Source organism: Rana temporaria, chromosome 4, assembly GCF_905171775.1.
Source record: "Rana temporaria chromosome 4, aRanTem1.1, whole genome shotgun sequence".
Lineage (NCBI taxonomy): Eukaryota > Metazoa > Chordata > Amphibia > Anura > Ranidae > Rana > Rana temporaria.
In genome coordinates this window covers 122,735,953-122,758,769 of record NC_053492.1, presented here as the reverse complement: position 1 = coordinate 122,758,769, position 22,817 = coordinate 122,735,953, and the positions used below count along the sequence as shown (strand labels likewise).

General features: G+C 44.4%; 1 protein-coding gene across 3 annotated transcripts in view; it reads right to left on the bottom strand.

Moving 5' to 3' along the window:
* Positions 1–4,087: 4,087 nt before the first annotated feature.
* The window catches only part of LOC120936554 (beta-galactoside alpha-2,6-sialyltransferase 1-like), a 64,599-nt gene continuing 45,869 nt past the window's right edge, over positions 4,088–22,817 (bottom strand). For 2 of the 3 annotated variants that reach the window (XM_040348999.1, XM_040349000.1), the window contains exons 3-6: positions 22,620–22,717; positions 18,411–18,512; positions 16,298–16,472; positions 4,088–4,380 (exon numbers count right to left, since the gene is read on the bottom strand). In XM_040348999.1, coding sequence (XP_040204933.1) covers positions 4,139–4,380; positions 16,298–16,472; positions 18,411–18,512; positions 22,620–22,717 — 617 coding nt within the window. In that variant the 3' untranslated portion in view covers positions 4,088–4,138. The remainder of the gene's footprint in view (positions 4,381–16,297; positions 16,473–18,410; positions 18,513–22,619; positions 22,718–22,817) is intronic. The other variant, XM_040349001.1, reaches the window with a different exon arrangement.

Below are 22,817 nucleotides of genomic sequence, written 5' to 3'. Positions count from 1 at the left end.
AGTAGGGTGGGGCAGGGTGTGGTCAGGGTGGTCCTAGGGGGTTGCTAGAGGGTGTTGTCCCTCTATTATTCAGTCTTACCAGAGGACAGCTAAGGTCAAGATTCTCCCGCCCGCCCGCCCCAATTTTGAAGTGGTTGCAGCGGGTGGTAAGTTGTTGTGGGTTTACTTTCTGATTGGCTGGGATTGCAGTTTGTCGTAGCAGCAGGCAGAGGTCGTAGGGTTTTTGAAGGCGGGGATGGTTACGCCCTTTGGAGAACGAGGGGTTGGGCCAATCTATGGTATGGGTGTACCTGCCCTAATATAGGGGGAAGTAACATGTGGTGGTGCAGTTGGCTGTATCGGCTGGTGAATTGGCCAAACAATTGTCCCCGAGCTGGCGTAAATTGCAGCTGGGGGCCGTAGAAAGGCAAGATGGGCCAGATACAGCTATTTGGTCAGTCAATGGGTGCCTTCAAAAATCCTAAGACTAAAAACAGGCAGTTATGTTCAGTCAGTGAGGTTATAACATGTTTTTCATTTTGTATATGATGTATTAAAGATTTTATGGTTGATTATGTAATAAAAGGGCTGCTATGGCCATTTAAACCCAAATTATATGTCTGGTCTGAGTCATTTAGTTAAGGTAAGGGTATGTGGGTAAGTTGGATAACAGCTGGTACTTGGACAATACCCAGGGCCGTCTTAATAGCATCATGGGCCCCTGGGCAAAGTATGCTCTGGGGCCCCTACAATGGAGACAGTGCAGTTAAACAGAAATCAAGTAGGTAGGAGGCAGGGGATATCTGGGGTGTAGAGGGGTCAGAGTGCTGGGGGGATAGCTAGGGTGTAGAGGGGTCAGAGTGCTGGGGGGATATCTGGGGTGTAGAGGGGTCAGAGTGCTGGGGGGATAGCTAGGGTGTAGAGGGGTCAGAGTGCTGGGGGGATATCTGGGCTGTAGAGGGGTCAGAGTGCTGGGGGGATATCTGGGGTGTAGAGGGGTCAGAGTGCTGGGGGGATATCTAGGGTGTAGTGGGGTCAGAGTGCTGGGGGGATATCTGGGGTGCAGAGGGGTCAGAGTGCTGGGGGGATATCTGGGGTGTAGAGGGGTCAGAGTGCTGGGGGGTTATTCTGTTATGAAGATGGAGTTGGGTGTAGTGTCAGTTCTATAGCACAGTGGTCATCAACCCTGTCCTCAGGGCCCACTAACCTTCCTCCCCCTCCTCCCCACCTAACACTAACACACGGACTAAAGTCCCCTCCCCCTTTTCCTTGGCTCGGATGTCACAGACAGGAGAAGGAGGGGGAGGAGAATGGACACAGCACTCAACAGGACGGGACATGCTGATCTGTACATAATATTAATGCTTGGCACTTGCAGGAGAAGGAGACACAGATACAGGGGGCAAGTTGTCAAAAAAGAATACTTGCAGTGATTTTGGGGGATGAGAGCACGCTGTATGTGCTAGGGGGCACACTTTAGGAGGGGAGAAAAATTGTGCTGGGGGGTCAGATTTTTTATTCAACCCCCCCTTCCAGCACAATTTCTCTCCCCTCCTAAAGTGTGCCCCTAGCACATACAGCGTGCTCTCATCCCCCAAAATCACTGCAAGTATTCTTCTTTGACAACTTGCCCCCTTCCCCATCTTCAAAGACAAACTGACTGCTATTGATGGGACAATTGTACCATCTGGAATCCTGGGAACTTTGCTAGAGATTCAGGGCAATTGCTCCAGGTGCCAGTGCCCCCCTGTCAGGCAAGTTAGTGAAGCCAAGTGCCTGACCTTTTTTCAGCAATGGGCTCCAAGACTCAGGGCCGGTTCACACCACAAATCACATAGGTGAACGCTATGTATTCCTTTAAAATTCACATGCCTCCCAGGTGCTGTGCGATTTCAGCCCTTTCATTTGAATGGGCTGAAACCATGTCGGTCTGCACCAAAAGCTGTGTATGCACTACTGTACAAAACGCACAGCAACTGGATCGCATGGTGCTGCTGATCATACATTCTGGTGCAGGCAAACACTGCTTTTGCTACCTGCATTTGAGTAGTCATTAACCCCTTGGCACCGGCTACACACAAATATGCGGTTTCTCGGTGCCTGGGCCTTTGCACAGAGAGGTCACATATTTGCATGCATTGCGATCAATAGCACTGTGCCGAGAGCGCAGGCCCTTAGCACCCCTTCACAGTTACCAGCGTCTAATAGAAAACTTGCGATCGCTGCAAGCGATCAGGAGTTTTTGAATCACGTGTGCCAGGAGGCAAAGTGTAAAGAGGTTAAGTTAACACCCACTACAGATCGCTATGGGAGTGCATTTTTAAATGCACACAAAACGCAGGATTCCCTCTCAGCATTCTGGTATAAACAGAACCTTAGTCTCAGGATTTCATTTGTATCTCAGGAAGGTCCCACCAAAATCTTGCACACGGAGTCGCTGATTTTTTATTCCCCTGCCCCAAAAATATGCAAAAAAATATGTAAAAAATCATCTTTTTGTGGGAGGGGGGGTGTGTCCCTGAATGGCAGTTTGGAAATGTGGTCACCCTATTCACCTGTGATGTATTTCGGTTATCTTGCAAACCTGGCCTGTTAGTGGGCCCTGAGGAGACGGTTGATGACCACTGCTATAGCATTTCCCACACCCAGAGCAAACTTCAGGGTAGTGGAATCTTTCTCCTGATTAGTGCTTTGGGTGTGGCTGTTGTGACTGTGGATTATTAATTTCTTTAAAGTAATCAGATACATTCACAATTAAAATGGTAAGAATGGGTGTACTTATTTATGGGAATGTATATGATGTGTTTTATTATTCTATTTATGATGTGCAGAACTAAAAACCCAATTACAAAAATACAATGTATACTTTTTTTTAACAGGAAATTATTGCATATGAATACTTCTGAGCTTCATTTCCAGCCAGCAGGTGGAACTCTAGGCACCTTTTATTAGAAAGTTTATTGCATTCCTAAAAAATCTTGTTTATACAGCCTAAAAATTCCAGTTGAACTGAATACACATGGTTTTGATGCAGGGTGCGGCGTATGGTCTGGGCACTGACAGGCTGACCCCCCCACCCCTTCAACCTCTGCAGCAATGCTGGCAGCACTCATACGTCTATTTCCCAAAGACAACCTCTGGGTGTGACGTTGAACTTGTGCACTCAACTTCTTTGGTTGACCATGATGAGGCCTGTTCTGAGTGGAACCTGTCCTGTTAAACCGCTATATGGCCACCATGCTGCAGCTCAGTTTCAGAGTCTTGGCAATCTTCTTATAGCCCTAGGCCATCTTTATGTAGAGCAACATTTTTTTTTTTTTTCAGATCCTCAGAGTTCTTTGCTATGAGGTGCCACATTGAACTTCCAGTGACCAGTATGAGAGAGTGAGGGCGATAACACCAAGTTTCACACACCTGCTCCCGATTCACATTTGAGACCTTGTAACATTAACAAATCACATGACACCGGGAAGGGAAAATGGATAATTTCACTGTAATCGCTTTTGTTGCTAGTGGTTTAGACATGAATGGCTGTGCGTTGAGTTGTTTTGAGGGGACAGCAAATTTACACTGTTATACGCTGTGCACTCACTACTTTACATTGTAGCAAAGGGTCATTTCTTCAGGGCGGCTATTTTACACTGGAGTGACAGGAGAGGCGCTTAGCAGGCGCTTTTTTTAGCTGTAAAACGCCTCAGTGTGAAAGTAGCCTCAGTGTTGTCACATGAAAAGATTTAATAAAACATTTACAAAAAATGTGAGGGGTGTATTCACTTTTATGAGATACTGTATGTGTTGTATTTATATAGATGTGTGAGGACCTGGGAATGGAAACAGGAAGTAGAAGGTTATGAAGTGAAACTTGAAGAAAAACTGTTTTACATGCAGCTCTCTGCTGGCTGGAAAAAACAAGCTTCTTTACTAGGTTCATCTGACTATTCATCAAAGCTTCTACAAAATCTACAGTAACATATACATCAATTGATCTTTTGGCTATCAAGGTTTCAGTTTCTTTTTCCTCCTAAACAAGGTTTCAGTTTCTTTGTCCTTGGTGCACTTTCTTATATCTCCCATGTCCACAATATTTATAGAGGAGAACTTTACATACTTTAATTGTATAAGTGTCTTTATTTTCACCTGTGAAAACCTTATATAGTGGTTAGCATTTCAAGTTCTTGATACCTGGCAATGTCGCCTTCCCATACCTGTGAATGGTGTTCATATCTCCCCGATTAAGCTTCATCACTAAATTCTTCTCGTACATTAGAGGATGGTATCCCCCAACTGTGCAAGCAAGGTCATAGTACTTTTCATAATAGTAGCACAGGTCACTTTGCCGAGTGGATGGGAGAAACTCATAAACATTGACTTCATCGCAGAGGTTCATCATCAACAATATTCCTGGGAAAAGGGACATAGTAACAGTGCTAATGGCTCATCAAATAACACAAATGTGCTGTAATATTCATTATCTTCGTAAAGCATTTGTCAGCTTAGTAACATAAAATGAACAGTGACCTTTTCATTTGTTTACAATGCTAACAAACCAGTGCCTGAAAGCAAATGGTTTGCTTGTGCAAAGCAAAGATATTCTCTTCTTTTGCAGGAAATATTCACCATTCCCTCACTCCTTTGCTGTTTATTCAGTCTCCGTAATTAAGGAATAGAAGCCCTGTGTAAATTCTACTCAAAGCTTACACATGGATGAGGATTATCTCCCTGCTCCAATGTGGCAGTGCTGGGCCAATCACCAAGCACCAGTGCTATCACATGGGAGGAAGTCAGGGGAGTGAGTCACATGCTCCACAATACCCGGAGGTATCAGAGATACTTTTGTTCCTGGTGGCTGAACCGAACTGTAGGGGAGCAAAGAAAAAGTGTCTATGACTGCTGCAGAGCGGGGCATAAAGCAAAGCTATCGCTGTGCTCTACATACCCAAGGTTTTACTTAACTACAATAAAAAAGAAACCTGAGCAAACGCAAGTGAGAGCAAATCTCTCCAAAGTCAAGTCCCAGAATAATTTGTAGTTTTCACCTTACTTTCTATTTTAGTGACAGCTCCAGAATGTTACTATTCCCTTTAGTTTAACTCCATCAAAATGTTTACCGAGAGAGATCAAGAGTGAATCTTCCCAATGAGGTCACAAACAGAGTTATAAAAGGTTTGGCTGAAAAATACCTTTATTTTTGTTGTTGTTGTTAGTGTTACATAAGGGTATAGTTATTTAATTTCTGTGTTTTGCCAGGAAATGTTCAGCCAGGAATTGATACCAGTAATCCATGGCTGAGTGCAAATTATGTAGCATTCAAATGTAATCCCAAGGCAAATAACATGTTTTAAAAAAATTAAATGCCTCACTCCAGCACAGGTGCCTCCTCTGTCTCTGGCAGCTGCCGACACCTCTATGTATTCCCATAAAGGTTGCAGCCAAGTCACAGGCCATGTCACGTGATCAGGAAGTCCACCGCTCAAGCATTGCATCGGTGACAGTACCTTGATGTGCTGCCTCAGTCTTTGCTGCCCCAGTTCCCTCTCTGTGGGGGCTAATTTTCTGATCCCGGTAATGTACATCCAGTCTTCTGTTATTATCTGCTTCACTCAGTACCTACTGTCCAGATTGCTACAAACCAGTTGACCCAGGTATAATCTGCTACAAACCAGTAAACCCAGGTACAGTCCGCTATAAACCAATCTGCCACAATCCAGTCTGCTACAAACCAGTCTGCCACAGTCCAGTCTGCTACAAACCAGTCTGCCACAGTCCAGTCTGCTACAAACCAGTCCACCACAGTCCAGTCTGTTACAAAAAAAGTCCACCACAGTCCAGTCTGTTACAAACCAGTCCACCACAGTCCAGTCTGTTACAAACCAGTCCACCACAGTCCAGTCTGTTACAAACCAGTCCACCACAGTCCAGTCTGTTACAAACCAGTCCACCACAGTCCAGTCTGTTACAAACCAGTCCACCACAGTCCAGTCTGTTAAAACCAGACTACCTCAATCCAGTCTGCTACAAACCAATCCACCACAGTCCAGTCTGCTAAAAAACAGTCTGCCACAGTCCAGTCCACGTCAGCCCAGTTTGCCACAGCCCAGTTTGCCACAGTCCAGTCTGCTGATGCAAATCAGTCTGCCACAGCCTAGTCTGCTGCAAACCAGTCCACAACAATCCAGTCTGCTACAAACCAGTCCGCCACAGTCCAGTCTGCTACAGACCAGTCCACCACAGTCCAGTCTGCTACAAACCAGTCCACCACAGTCCAGTCTGCTACAGACCAGTCCACCACAGTCCAGTCTGCTACAAACCAGTCCACCACAGTCCAGTCTGCTACAAACCAGTCCACCACAGTCCAGTCTGCTACAAACCAGTCCACCACAGTCCAGTCTGCTACAGACCAGTCCACCACAGTCCAGTCTGCTACAAACCAGTCTGCCACAGTACAGTCTACATCAAAGCAGTCTGCCACAGTACAGATTACAACATTCCACCACTGTCCTGTCTGCTACATTTTTAGTCCACTAATATTCAGTCTGCTACAGTACAAGCTGCATCTGTTCATTCTTTTATCAGTCCAGTGTCCAATACAGTTCTGCTGGCAATTCTGATATTATCACTATGAAGTCCCTGCTTAATGCAGTTTGCTCTTCAGCTTTCCAGACAGTGATCCACCTATGAGTTTTTAAGTATTATAACTGCGGTAAGGAATTTACATTTACACTATAATCTACTTTAGGGGGGGAGTTTGACCTGAATCATTGTATGTTCCCTGGAAAGTACTGTGGAGTTTATCAGTTTTATATAAATAAAACAAAATAATTATGTTATAAACAGTGGGAAATATTTAGATCTACTACTTAAGGAGATGGTTACTGACTTACTGGTTACTGGTTACTGACTTCAAATCATTTGTTCAGGATACATAACATGTACTAGCCAAACTTGATGAATTGGGTAGATGTGAACAACCAGGTGGGGTATTATTAGTGGGCATCGATGTTGAATCATTATATACGTCAATACCGGACCTGGTTGGTATCCACACAGTGGAAACCCTTTTGGATTCCACCTACCCAATGTCAGGGTCACAGAATGAGTTCATTCTTGAACTATTGGACTTTGCTTTACACAATAACTTTTTTCAATTCCTTAATACCTATAACCATCAGATTAGGGGGACCTTGATGGGGGCAGCGTGGGCTCCGGCATACGCCTGCCTCCATCTTGGCATTTGGGAAGAGGAGGATGTGTATACGTCCCCGATGTACCGCCGCCATGTACTTACTTGGTGGCAGTACATTGATGACGTCTTGATGCTGTGGCAGGGGACAACTGATTCGTTGCATCAATTTATGATGGAACTTAATCAGAACCAGCGAAATATATGCCTTACTTACACATTTGATGCCGAAAGGTTGCCCTTTCTTGATTTACAGATTTCAATGACACAAGGCAAACTTAACACCTGTACTTACCGTAAGAACACAGCAGTGAACACCTTACTATATGCAACAAGCCACCATCCCCAATGGTTGAAAAACGGAATTCCAGTAGGACAATTTTTATGCATTAAAAGGAATTGCTCAAACACATGTGAATACAGACGAGAGAGTCAGGAACTGTATGCGAGATTCCGCGAACGCAGATACTCACATGGTCAGATCAAAAAGGCTAGAAAGAGAGCAGCAATTAGAGATCGACATGACCTTCTAACTAAGAAGAGATTGATGGACAAGCTCCCTCAAAACTCCAATGAACCGATCCGAATCATCACACCCTTTGGGTCACAGTGGGACAGATAGTCAGGTACTCACCCAAACTTGTTGCACGGTGTGCCAAGAGTTTAGGGGACACATTAATTCAATCTGAATTTGTCAGAGAGCCAGAAACAACATGGCTCTCTGACTATCCACAAACTCTTGGGATGTACCCCTGCAACAAATGCCAGATTTGTCCCTATGTTTTTTTCCCACAAATAGAGCTTTCTTTTGGTGGTATTTGATCACCTCTGCGGTTTCTATTTTTTGCGCTATAAACAAAAATAGAGCGACAATTTTGAAAAAAATACAATATTTTTTACTTTTTGCTATAATAAATATCCCCCAAAAATATATAAAAAAAAATGTCCTCAGTTTAGGCCGATACGTATTCTTCTACCTATTTTTGGTAAAAAAAATCGCAATAAGCGTTTATCGGTTTGCGCAAAATTTATAGCGTTTACAAAATAGGGGATAGTTTTATTGCATTTTTTGTAAAAAAAAATTTTTACTACTAATGGTGGCGATCAGCGATTTTTTTCGTGACTGCGACATTATGGCGAACACTTCGGACAATTTTGACACATCTGCAAACTATGATAGGAGAGTCTATGAAATCAATGTTGATGAATCAGAGTCATAACCATACCCTGTGATTACTGGACAAAAACCAATATCAACTGGATATTCCTAGGCAGGACTGCTTAAAATCAATACTAATGAAATTTCATTTGAACAATCTGATTAATTTCAGCATACCTTCCTATTTCCAGGATCACTAACCAACTAACAGGACTTAAAGCGGGGGTTCACCCAAAAAAAAATGTTTTAACATTACATTCAGTCGAGTTGTCAGAATGACAATCGGCTGTTTTTTTTTATTTTATCCCCGTACATACCGTATTTTCACCGCCGCTTCCGGGTATGTCTTCTGCGGGACTGGGCGTTCCTAATTGATTGACAGGCTTTTGACCGTCGCATACTGCGCGTCATGAGTTGCCGAAAGAAGCCGAACGTCGGTGCGCAGGCGCCGTATAGAGCCGACTCGCAGACCGGCTTCTTTCGGCAACTCGTGACGCGCTGTATGCGACGGTCGGAAGCCTGTCAATCAGTTAGGAACGCCCAGTCCCGCAGAAGACATACCCGGAAGCGGCGGTGAAAATACGGTATGTACGGGGATAAAATAAAAAAAAAACAGCCGATTGTCATTCTGACAACTCGGCTGAATGTAATGTTAAAAAATTTTTTGGGGGGGGAACCCCCGCTTTAAAGGAGTTGTAAAGGAAAAACATTTTTTGCCTAAAATTAATGTCTGCAAGGTAGACAGACAGAATAGTGTAATGATTCTGTTAAAAAATGAGTAAATACCTATTAATCTCCTTCATCTATATCACCTCCGGCATTCTAGTTTCTGTTCTCTCATTCACTTCCTGGTTTGCATCGCTCATTCATGTAAGAACTACATGTAGAGAGTGTCCTAGCTGCCACACAGATGTAGTTCCCAGGAGGGGGTGAGCAAGTTACTGACCACCGCAGTAAAGCCTCCCTTCACGGTGGTCAGTAAAATCAGACAAGCAGGAAGTGAACAAAACAGAGAAGAAATAGAGGATCACCAGGAGGAATCAATTGTCATTTACCCTCTGTTCTGCTTGCAGTGAGGTTTGAAGCACCTACTGCCAGAGGAAGGTTAGGTAGTCCAGTCCAGCCAGCGGTATTCCAGCCTCCTACATCCAGCCGGACATCCAACAGGACTCTGCACCCCCAGCGCCGACTCCTAACTCTCACTCCTAGGACCAGACAGGCAAGGGTCTCCTCAGCCAGGATCCAGGACAGCTACTCTTCCTCCATCTTTGGCCTTCCTCTCTCCTCCCTAACATCATCAAGGTAAGGTCTTTTTTCGTTCAGGCCTATGCACCTCCCCTTGGGCTAATTCGCAACCGTCCTTTTCAGGATGCGGCCCAACAAAGAGGATAACAGGCAGATCTTCCATCCCCCACACTCCCAGCCGCGATCGGGGCATCCCCACTGCCTCCATCCTCAATCCCACCTCGGCCTGAACAATTCCACGGCAAGCTCGCGGCGACCGCATTTAGGAAAGTCCGCGGCTTCAGCCGCAGCCTAGCGGTGCGCCGCGCTTGCTCCTTGTAAACCCCCTCAAACTTCACTAAACTGCCCCTGGAGGATCTCTACCATCGCCCCTTGGTGCCCCGCAGCCCCCTCCTCCCAACAACCAGGCCTCACCCAGCTGCACAGCCCCCGGCTCGGACCTAGTCCCGGTCGGCGGCCATCTTGCTATACCCCAGCAACTGTGATATTGCTGGGACATAGCCCCATTTCCCTTCCCCAGCCCTAAAGCTGGGATTTGGCTCCCACCCCCACATCCTCAGGTCCAACAGTTCCAACTCCAGGGTCCGCCACCACTCAGTGTTTGATCCAGGGCTCCCCCTGATCGCCCCTGTGGGATTAGGAAGGAATTTGTTTCCCCCGGTCATGGCAGATTGGCATAGCATGGCCAGGTTTTTTTCGCCTTCCTCTGGATCAAACGGGGAGGAAGATTCGCCGAGTGGGGAACCCACTTGGAAATGGCCCTTCCCATCATCATCGAATACCTCCCTGATCAATTATCACTTTCCACAGCGTTTTTCTGCGATTATGTCTAATCTGAGATACTATGCAGAAATCATTTGGGGTCTAAAGCCATTTGCCTCAATATTACCAGCCGTCACCAAAAAAGCTCTAAGGAAACAAGCAACTGTTAAGAATCAATCGACAGTCAAAAATTACACGCATTTACCCAAACCGAAGCACATATCATGTGCTTTGGTCAATACAAGGTCGGCAGTAAAACACCGACAAAAAATCCATGATTTCATTCTACAAAACGATTTAGACTACCTTTTTATTACAGAAAGCTGGCTCACAGCCGACTGTAACACCATTCTAGGAGAATTGGTACCAGAGAATTATCGCATTCTAACAGAAAACAGAGTGGGGCAAAGAGGAGGAGGCCTGGCGGTGATCCACAAGACTCACCTCTCGATCACTAAACCAGGCCTTCAGTACTCACTTCCATTCATGGAAACCCTCACTCTGCAACTGCAAACAAATCCCCAGGACACTGTTCACATACTCCTGTGCTATAGAGCACCGGGTCCAATCAACATAAATGCCCCCTCAAACAAAACGGTAAAACCGGTGACAACACACTGGACTAGATCTCATAAGAAGCTCCACTCGGAACTCTTCAAAACCACATTAGGGAACAAAATAAAAATAATCCAACTACATCAAACAGCCACAGAAACTCTTGATGCTATAAACAAGGCTCTGCTACAGTCAGCCGACTTAGTAGCGCCAAAACGCACAACGTGCATCCGAAAAAACAACTCCAGCTGTTTTAATGACCAGCTGTCGTTGCTAAAGCAGGATCGCAGAAGAGCTGAAGCAGCCTGGAAAATAAGCTCTTCAGAGGAAAACCACACCATTTATAAGATAATAACCAAAAAATACCATAAAAGAAATCTTATTGCCCAAAAACATTTTTTTTTCCAATATTATCACCAATGCCCTACACCGCCCCCGTGAACTCTTCAATTTAGTTACCAAGACCATGAATCCAGTCTGTCTAGAAGCCCCTAATTCTGATTCACAAGAATTTTGCAACGAATTATCAGATTATTTCATCAACAAAATTGAAAAAATCTGTGAAAGTATTCAGCAAAATACAACCTCCACCTACCCCCCTCTAAATCACAAACCTAATACCCACATAATTAAGCCACAATCACCTAACTTCACTCTAAAACCCATTTCCTTCGATGCCACTAAAAATATCATCAGGACTCTGCGAAATAGCACAGCGCCCAATGATATCATCCCCACCAAACTGCTGAAAGAATGTGCCGATATTTTGGCACCAGCTATAATGCAGCTCATAAACCAGTCATTCAAGGAGGGCGTGGTGCCACCCTTGCTGAAACAGGGTATAATCAAACCCATTCTAAAAAAAAACACCCTCGACCCCAAAGACCCTAACCACCGTCGCCCCATAACAGGACTGAATGTCTTCTCCAAGGTAATGGAGAAAGAAGTTGTACAACAGCTACAATATCACTTAGACACCCATAAATTACTTGACCCATTCCAGTCCGGTTTCCGTCCTGGTCACGGGACAGAAACAACACTGCTCAAAATATGGGATGACGCTCTAGAGGCCGCAGACAAAGGAGAATCTTGTCTTTTAGTACTGCTGGACCTACAGTAAGCGCAGCTTTTGATACGGTTGACCACAAATTATTGCTGACACGGCTAGTCGAAGTAGCCGAAATTGCGGAATGTGATTTATCGTGGTTCTCCTCCTTCTTGGAAAACCGATCACAAATAGTGAAATTGGGCCCTTTCGCTTCTGAAAAACGCACAGTGTCATGTGGAGTCCCCCAGGGATCCCCTCTGTCGCCTGTTCTTTTCAATATGTATCTCCGCCCTCTTTTTGAAATCATCAGCAACCAGAAGTTACTTTACCACTCTTATGCAGATGACACACAACTATATTTTCTCATCTGCAACAAAAAGGATTATTATCTCGGACTAGAGAAATGCCTTTCTTTGATAGAAAAGTGGATGACAAAGAGTTACCTTAAACTCAATGGCTCAAAAACAGAACTTCTCCTGTTTCAGGCCAATCGGAAGATTCATCCAGCAACAACATGGACGCCCGCGCTCATTCTGGGTCAATCCATCACCCCCCAGCACCAAAGTCAAAAGTCTCGAAGTCATCTTCGACACCCACATGACAATGGATCCACAAATAGGGTCAGTAGTCAGCGGATCGCACCATCTGCTGCGCCTTCTACGCAGACTCACTCCCTTTATCCCAAAAAAAGACATAGCAGTCGTGGTGGGGACACTTATCAACTGATTTGACTATGCAAATGCCATCTATCTTGGACTCCCAAAATACCAAATCACTCGTCTGCAAGTCATTCAAAATACGGCCGCTCGACTTGTGACTGGGAAAAAAACCTGGGAATCAATCTCACCTTCGTTAAGATCCCTTCATTGGTTGCCTGTAAAAGACAGAATCACTTTCAAAGCACTCTGTCTAACGCATAAGTGTTGTAACGGCTACCCCCTGGTAGTGAGGGGGTATCAGCAGTTGGAGACGTCCTTTTCCCTGGCAAGTTGCGATATGCAGGTACAGCCGGTATATCCCATCCACGAGATCCAGAGAGAGAATCAGGTTCAGCTGTAAAATGAGCAGAATAGTAATCCCATCGAACGCCCTTTCAAGAACGAGACGGGGCTACGTTTTGAAGGGTCAAGTAGGACTGTTTTTTAATGGTTCACTCTGAGATTTTATACAGTCTTCAAGGCACATGAACAATCAAACTGTCCCCACCCACACATCACACCGTGGGGAAGCTTTAATCACATTCTTTGAGCTAATTACTAAACATTCCTTCATTAACAGAACTCAAACAAAACACCATCACACAATGATCTCCTTTCAATCCACATCTCTAGACAGACGTTCTGTCTCCGACAAGTACATTCCACACATAAACAGTATTTAGCATACATAACACCTTTACACAAGGGACAATGAAATGTCTAGGAGTCTATGCAATTAACACCTGTCAAAAGAATGTGTCCCCACATTGAATAGCCAACAACTTATATGATATGTGATATCTCCAGACATCCTGTAAACATGGATTATGATATCTCAAGACATCTATGCCCCCCAATATCTATGCTAGAAACTAAAAGCTCACAACACCAATCGCATTCTGCGATCCACCAACCAAAATCTACTCCAGATACCCAAAGCCAGATACAAGTCCAAAGGAGAACGAAGATTTGCGGTCCAAGGACCAAGACTTTGGAACGCTCTACCAACCGCCATCCGATTGGTGGTAAACCACCTGGCCTTTAGGAGAAAGATCAAGACCCATCTCTTCTGAGGGCCCAGGGAATGGACACCAAGCGCCCAGAGGCAAATCAGTTTGCATGTGTTGCGATATATACGTTTCTCACTCACTCAGAGCAACTTCTGAGCAAAAACGAACAATGAGGAAGTGAAAAGAGGAATGTCTGCAGGTAAAGGATGCTTATTATGAAATAAAAATTTCCTTTACAACCCCTTTGACTCCTGCATGTCTATGGCTCCCACTTCCATATAGTCCAATAAGGCTTTTAGAGACAACTTTAGACCATTCCTTGGCTGCTCTATTTCCCTCCTCCCCCCCCTCTCTCACAATGGGTCCAGCCCAGTGCCGATCCTGACCTCCCTGGGGCCCTAAGCAAAATGACATGTCACATTAAAGTTGAGAAGGGGGGGGGGGTTGGGCGCTTTAATGTCACATTAAAGCATTAAAGATTAAAGTTGAGAAGCGGGGGGAGGGGTGTTCTGCTGTTGGAAATGACATCTTACGTTAAAGTGAGAAGCGGGGGGTGCTGACTTCTTTCCTCTTCTCCCATGCAGCCAGCGAGTTGAGAAGCGGGGTGAGGGGCCGAAAATGACTTCTCACCAGGCGGGGCCTCTAGTAATTTGGGGGGCCCTCCACAGCTTTGCGGGGCCCTAAGCGGCTTGCATAGTGTGCCTATAGGGCGGATCGGCCCTGGTCCAGCCATTAGTGAAAGCACCCATTGGCTCAATTTTAGAAGGGGTTATCAAGTTATTATTACTTGATTCATACTCTCCTTTTTTTTTTTTCCTTCACTTACTAAGATTATCTAAAATTCATAAACCATATGCACGGTGCGCATATAACTTATGGCTGAACCAATGAAGTCTGGACAGTGTCGTGTTTATGTTTTGTAATTGTTAGTCCCGTCTATCTAGTTTTGACATAACTGCACATTTTTATATACATGTTTTTGATACGGAATAAAAAATTTAATTGTATCATACATTCATGTGAAGATCATTACTTGTTGCTATAGGTTACCTCTTTCTGAATAGCCTTCTCTTAGGCTATATTCCTTACCCAGTCATTTCCCTAATTTTTAAAGTTATATACAGTTGAGAAATCCTTATTTTCTAAATGAGATCCAAACATAGCGTTTTTTAAAATGATTTTTATCTATATTGCCGGGATCCGACAATTCATTACAGCCACGAGAAGTTTAAAATTTTTCTTTTAGAAATGTAATTTTGCTGTGGTATTGTTCTAAACACAGGAAAGATGCACTACTTTACAGGCATACTAAGGACACCCCACAGGCACAATATTTAAAGGATTATTCAATTTTTATTGTTTCACTTTAAGCATTATTAAAATCACTGCTCCTGAAAAAACTTCAGTTTTTAAACCTTTTTTTTTGCATTGATGCATGTCCCCTGGGGCAGGACCCAGGTCCCCACACACTTTTTTTATGGCAATAACTTGCATATAAGCCTTTAAAATTAGCACTTCCGATTTTTCATGTTTGTGTCCCTAACACTTTAACCACTTAAGACCCGGACCATTATGCAGGTAAAGGACCTGGCCAGTTTTTGCGATTCGGCACTGCGTCGCTTTAACTGACAATTGCGCGGTTGTGCGATGTGGCTCCCAAACAAAATTGGCGTCCTTTTTTCCCTATAAATAGAGTTTCTTTTGGTGGTATTTGATCACCTCTGCGGTTTTTATTTTTTGCACTATAAACAAAAATAGAGCGACAATTTTGAAAAAAAGGCAATATTTTTTACTTTTTGCTATAAGAAATATCCCTAAAAAAGATATAAAAAAACATTATTTTTTCTCAGTTTAGGCCGATACGTATTCTTCTACCTATTTTTTGTAAAGCGTTTATCGATTGGTTTGCGCGAAATTTATAGCGTTTACAAAATAGGCGATAGTTTTATGGCATTTTTATTAATATTTTTTTTTTTTACTACTAATGGCGACATTATGGCGGACACATCGGACAATTCTGACACATTTTTGGGACCATTGTAATTTTCACAGTGAAAAGTGCTATAAAAATGCACTGATTACTGCGAAAATTACAATTGCAGTTTAGGAGTTAACCACTAGCGGGCGCTGAAGGGGTTAAGTGTGGTCTCATGCGTGTTTCTAACTGTAGGGGGCGGGGCTGGATGTGTGACGTCAGTGATCGTCGTTCCCTATATCAGGGAACAGACGATCACTGACATTGCCACAGTGAAGAACGGGGAAGGTGTGTTTACACACACCTCTCCCCATTCTTCATCTCCTGTGACCGATCGTGGGACACCGGCGGCGATCAGGTCAGTAGGTACCACGGTCACGGAGCTTCGAACCAGGTCGCGTGTACGCGCGACCCACGGCTGGGCTCTTAAAGGCGACGTACCTGTACGTGCCTGTGCCCAGCCATGCCATTCTGCCAACGTATATCGGCGTTAGGCGGTCCTTAAGTGGTTATGAATTGTTCGTATGAATGTTTTGCCTGTTCGCATGTTCTGGTGTGAACCGAACCGGGGGGTGTTCGGCTCATCCCTTCTGTATAACTGAGAACTCACCTGGGTTGTAATGACACAGCAAATTGGTAGCTATCTAAGAGAGACCGGTAGCCTTGTGCTCATACAGTGTACCTACCCAGTGACCCTGAAGAAGGTGGATCTGGTTGAATGTTCTCCGGTGCGTTCTCCTGTACTATATCCCACAGTTGCCAGGTGGTCTTTGGATTCAGGATATAAAATGTCTGATTAGGGTTCTGCTTGCGGTATTGACTGTAGCGGTCAAAGAATTGATATTCTGGTTTTGCATACCACTGAGTAAAGAAATTATAGAGACAAAAGATGACCATTTTAGTGTAGCATTTAAAAGCACGGTGTAATGCAGCGCATTCTTTTCTTCTATATAAGTTGAAAACTACCTAACGAATGTGCTTAATCCATTCTGAACAGTAGTTTTACCAGAACGAGCGCTGCCGTCTGGTAAAAGCGTTGTTTTAGCCTACACACGGTCAATTATTATGACACAAAAAAAGACGTTTGGGAAAAACGACACAAAAAATTGAAGCATGCTTCAATTTTTTTTGACGTTTTTCACAAGACATAAAACAACGTTTTCCCCCACACACGGTCATTTAAATTGACGTTTTGAAAAACGTCGTTTTTTTTTCATCACATAAAGTGATGGTGTGTACGCGGCATAAGAGTTCTCTCCACTGGAACTAAAAGGCCAAGCCCAACCTTGCAACAGCAACAGCATCTGGACACCCACAACCTACTTGATCCATTTCAATCCGGTTTCCGTCCCGGACACGGGACGGAAACGGCCTTACTGAAAATATGGGACGATGCGCTCGAGGCCGCAGACGAAGGAGAATCTTGTCTCCTGGTTCTGCTGGACCTAAGCGCAGCCTTCGACACAGTAGACCATAAATTGTTACTGAGACGACTAGTAGAAGTCGCCAGAGTCGCAGAAGATGCTTTACCATGGTTCTCCTCTTTTCTTGGAAACCGATCACAAACAGTGAAACTGGGATCTTTCACGTCGGAAAAACGCACAGTGCCATGTGGGGTCCCCCAAGGATCCCCCCTATCACCGGTGCTGTTCAATATCTATCTTCGTCCTCTCTTTGATATTATCAGTAGCCAAGAACTACTCTATCACTCTTATGCAGACAACACGCAACTGTATTTTCGCATCTGCCACAAAAAGGATCATCATCTCAGATTAGAGAAATGTCTCTCTTCAATAGAAAACTGGATGACTAAGAGTTATCTTAAACTCAATAGCGCTAAAACAGAACTCTTTATGTTTAATGCCAGTCGAAAGAGTCAACTGGCAACAAACTGGACACCATCGCCCATTCTGGGACAAATCATCTCCCCTAGCTCCAAAGTCAAAAGTCTAGGAGTCACGTTTGACACCTTCATGACAATGGACGCACAAATAGGGTCAGTAGTCAGCGGGTCGCACCATTTGATGCGCCTACTACGCAGACTTATTCCATTTATCCCCAAAGAAGACGTAGCAGTCGTGGTGGGAACAATCGTGAATTCCAGACTGGACTATGCAAATGCCCTTTACCTCGGGCTCCCCAAGTTCCAAATCGCTCGTCTACAAGTCGTACAGAATACGGCCGCAAGACTGGTGACTGGGAAAAGGACATGGGAATCAATCTCACCTTCACTGAGATCCCTTCACTGGCTGCCAGTGAAAGACAGAATTGCATTCAAAGCACTCTGCCTGACACATAAGTGCATCCATGGGAAGGCTCCAAAATATCTATGCGACAAGATCAAACCTCACAATTGCAACCGCATTCTGCGATCCACCGACCAAAATCTGGTCAAGGTTCCAAAAACCAAATACAAGTCCAAAGGAGAAAGAAGGTTTGCTTTCCAAGGTCCCAGGCTTTGGAATGCTTTACCAACCAGCAATCGGTTGGAGCAAAACCACCTGTCTTTCAGAAAGCAGATCAAAACCCTGCTCTTCTGATGGCATGAGACACTAACAACCAGCGCCTAGAAGCGATTCAGTTCGCATGTGCCGCGCTATATAAGTTCTTCATTCATTCATTCATTCATTCATTCAACCCCTGGAAAACAACCCCACGCCACAATCCCCCCTCCACCAAATGACTTTGACCAGTGCACAAAGTAAAGGTCAATATAGTGTATATCCAGATGTATATCTGTGTGTAAACATTGGCTCTTTACTCTTTAACTTTAATAATCTCATGCCAACATTTTCTCACCTGATGTACATCTGCTTCATATGGTGCTGGATCCCACAAAACCAATATTCCTTTTTTATAAAGGGGATCATTCAGGAATTTATAACTGGGAAGAGTGATAATCTGCAAATAGGATGAAGAGTTAGCAAAGTGGAATTATCTATAGCACATTTATGCCATTAAAAAATCAGTTGTTCTCATGGTTGTGCTTTGTTCTAGCCAATAAGATTATTTTTGTGATTTTTCTCAGAACAGCATGTGTGAGTTTAATATAATCATAGCTCCCAACTGTCCCCGATTTCCAACAAAGTCCCTCTTTCCTCCTTATGTGTCCCTCTTTTTGATCTGATCTCTATAGTTCTATACAAAATGCACAATTTATCTTATAGAAAGTGTTTCCCAGTGCTAAACCTTTCATCCAATTTCTAAATCGTTGCATTTGTAAATATGAAAAGCCAGCATAAAGGGAGAGTAGTGGCGAAAAAAGAATTTGTGGGTTTAACTAATAATTTTTTGTGTGCAATTTTCCTTTAAGGCCTCGTACACACGACCAAACATGTCTGCTGAAACTGGTCCGCAGACCAGTTTCAGCGGACATGTTCGGTCGTCTGTACGTCCGACCGGACAATTTTCCAGCGGATCGGACAGGTTTCCAGCGGACAAATGTTTCTTAGCATGCTAAGAAACATGTCCGCTGGAAGCCTGTCGGTCGGACATGTTCGGTCGTCTGTACGACTTACCGGACATGTCCGCTCGGCCAAAAGCCCTCGCATGCGTCGAAGTTATTTGACGCATGCGTGGAAGCATTGACCTTCCAGGGTCGCGCACGTCGCCGCGTCATCGTCGCGTTGACGGTGCGGCCACGTCACCGCGTATCCTGTATGCAGGGATTTTGGTTTGATGGTGTGTACAACCATCAGACCAAAATCCGGCAGCGGACATGTCCGATGAAATCGGTCCGGCGGACCGTTTTCATCGGACAGTCTGTCCGTGTGTACGAGGCCTTAGAGTGAGTGGCAGGGGTGTGTTTCCCATGTCTACATATTTTTGCTAATAGGTGACCCTCGTTTCCATCTCAAAAAGTTGTGAGGTATGTATAATTAGCACGTAAAGATATTACAACCTTCAATTCTCATTTACATTTTGTAACCAGTCTAGACCAGGGGTCAGCACCCTTTTTCCACTTAAGGGTTGGATTCAAAGTATGTGAATGCATGGAGGGCTGCATTCACCTGCTAATAAATAAAGATAATAGTCTGGACCCCTTTACATTACACAGCTTCTGCAAACTCTGGACCCCTTTACATTACACAGCACTGCACCTCTGGACCTCTTTACATTACACACCCCCTGTACCTCTGGACCCCTTTAAATTATACAGGCCCCCTGCACATCACACAACCCCCCACCTAGCCCCCCCTTTATATGACACAGCCCCCCCCCCCAATGTTATGCTTTAAAATTGCACACACTTGTGGAATAGCGACAAACTGTCAACAATCTCCATAAGCGACCCTTTAAAATGTTCTACAGGTTACCAGTTTAGAGTTACAAAGGAGGTCTTGTGCTAGAATAATTTCTCTCACTCTAACGATCGCGGTGATAGCTCACACGTGTGGTTTGAACACGCTTTACATTTGCGGTCACGACTTACGTATGTGTTTGATTCTGCGTGCGAGCACGGAGGGATGGGGCGCTTTTAAAAAAACATTCTTCTTTTTTTTTTTTTTTACACTGTCCTTTTAAAAAAGAACTTTGATTACTTTTATTGCTGTCAGAAGGAATGTAAACCTATTTTTTTTTTTTTTTAAGATATTTTTATTAGGTTTAAGACAAACCAACAAACAGAAAAACATTAAAAAAAACACCAGACAACCTGGTCATAAACGTCAGGCAATACACTCAAACATAGAAAAATAAACTGACATCAATGCAAAATATAAAGTAGGCACAGTGGTAAAAGGATCAGGTGTAATACCGGGATATAGCAAAAGCAGAGGTCCAGACATTAGAGATCCGTGAGGCACGGCCCATCAATGGTCAAGCAAGAGTAGTACAATCAGTGCTGGGAGAGGGTTAGCGGACTAGCCAACCATCTACCCCAAATTTTGTGGAAGGTTTTGTTCCGTTTCCGGAGTTCAAAAGTAAGTTTATACAGTGGGATAGCGTCATTAATACGTTTTAACCAGAGGGATTTTAGAGAGGTCTGTGTCCCCTTCCAGGACAGTAAAATTGCTTTTTTAACATAGAAGAAGAGTATACGGAGCAGTCTCTTGGCATGTGATGATAGGTGTAATTCGCCAAAGATGCCTAATAGGCAGTTCTTGGGGTGGATTATGTTTGGGAGGCCTAGCGCCGATAAGATGAAAGCACCCACTTCTTCCCAGAAGTCCTGGACTACCGGGCATGTCCAGAAGCAGTGTAAGAAATCGGCCTCCTGGCCACAGCCGCGGAAACAGGCAGCTGAGGGCAGGAGACCCATCCTGTGTAACCTAGCCGGAGTGAGGTGGGTTTGATGGAAAATTTTGACCTGTATGATGCGGTCCCGGGAAGCAATAACAGAGGTTTTATACGTATCACTAAATTCTGACCAGTCCTCGTCTACCAGGGAGATGCCCAGAGGGGTCCATTTTACCTGAGCTTTGTGAAACCTGGGGTTAAAGTCAGTCATTAGGGCTGCATAATAGGTGGAGACAAGTTTAGTGGGATCTGGCTGTCTGAGCAGTTTTTCCAATGGGGGCAGGTCAGTGGGATCATCCAGGGAGCCAAACTGGGCACGGATAGCGTGCCTGAGCTGGTAGTAATAAAATAGGTATGATCTTGGTAAATTTAAATCTAAACGTAGCTGAGAAAAAGATTTAAAGACCTGAGCATTGTACAGGTGGCATAAATATTTAACCCCCTTGGAGTACCAGCGATTGGGATCAGGAAGGGAGTATAGTTCCTGCAGATTGGGGTTAAACCACAGGGGGTTGTTGGGAGATTTCAGCCAGGTGTGCCTGGATACTTTAGTGACAATATAACGAAAAGAGGAAAGGGAAGTGGAAAGTAGGGAGGTTCCGGGGCGATCAGGGGCCCGGCCTCTGTAGATAATATTATGTAGGGTTTGCAGAGAAGATGCGTTGGCTCCCTCCGTGGAGGTACAGGCATTGGCCGGAACCGGGCACAGCCAATCGTGGATGGGCACCAACTGGGATGCCAAATAATATAGAAATGCCAGGCCTGCCAAGTGCGCTGGCAACTTTAGTGTTTCAAGTGCTACCTTGGGGGAGCCACCCTTCCACAGGAAAGTAGTACATATTGAATCTATGCGTTTAAAAATAGATTTAGGTATTTTGCAAGGGGAATTGGCAAGGATATAGAGTAATCTCGGTAGGTAGATAATTTTGAGGGCGTTGGCCCTCCCCATAAGATCCAGAGGCAGATCCATCCACTGCTTGGTCTGCTCCCGAAGGCGGACCAATAGAGGATCTAAGTTATTGGCGACATATAAAGATAAAGGGGTCTGCACCAGAACCCCAAGGTACCTAAAAAAGGATACCACTTGAAGCTTGGAATCCGGGTGAATCAGGGGAAATGTAAACATCATTTGTGACAATAATAAGCAGTGACATGTACTCTTTATGGAGGAATCTGGGGTCTGGGGTTTTTAAATTTGCGGCCTTTAAACGGAAGTGTCATTGCTTCCGGGTTACTAAATCCGAGACCGGATCAAAGCCGATTGCGGCTTTGTTCGGGTCTCCGGCGAGTCGGCGGTTGTGCCGGCTGGTCACTCGGGTCTCCCGGTGGGACCATCTGCGGAAAGCGGCGGCGGGAGAGGGGAGACGTCCACTCCCGCTGCTTGGGATAACAGCCGAGCGGCTTCTTAGCTGCATCGGTTGTTATTCCAAAAAAGCCAACCGGGGTTAAAATGTTCACTAGCCGGGTGCACGTAGGTTGACCACCCCTGGTCTAGAGCAAGAGGCCTAGACAGATGATGAAGACATGTTTTGCTTGGAGATCAACAACTTATTTTACTCACTGAACTGCAACGTAATGTATAGCATTTGTTTTATGTGTTTTTGGTTGATATTCTGTCTCTATCATTTAAAATACACCTATGATAAAAATTATAGATCATTAATTTCTTTGTAAGTGGGCATGTACATTCCATCTCTATGTATAGGAAGATACATGCCTTGACAGATAAAATGTTCAAATGTTAAAAAAGGTTGTTTTTTTTCTATCCACCTGTGAATTGATCAGACGAATTGTAGTTTTTGATCCAACATCAATCTCAAATCCATTTGTGGGAGCTTTGTTGAATCTTAGAACAGCATCATGGGAGTCTGCACACATCACAAAAGAACAAGATTAGTACATCTATGTAACAGCTCTATATTAGACATTTAAATAGCAGCCAGAAAAACTGAATTGTCTGTTTTGGGT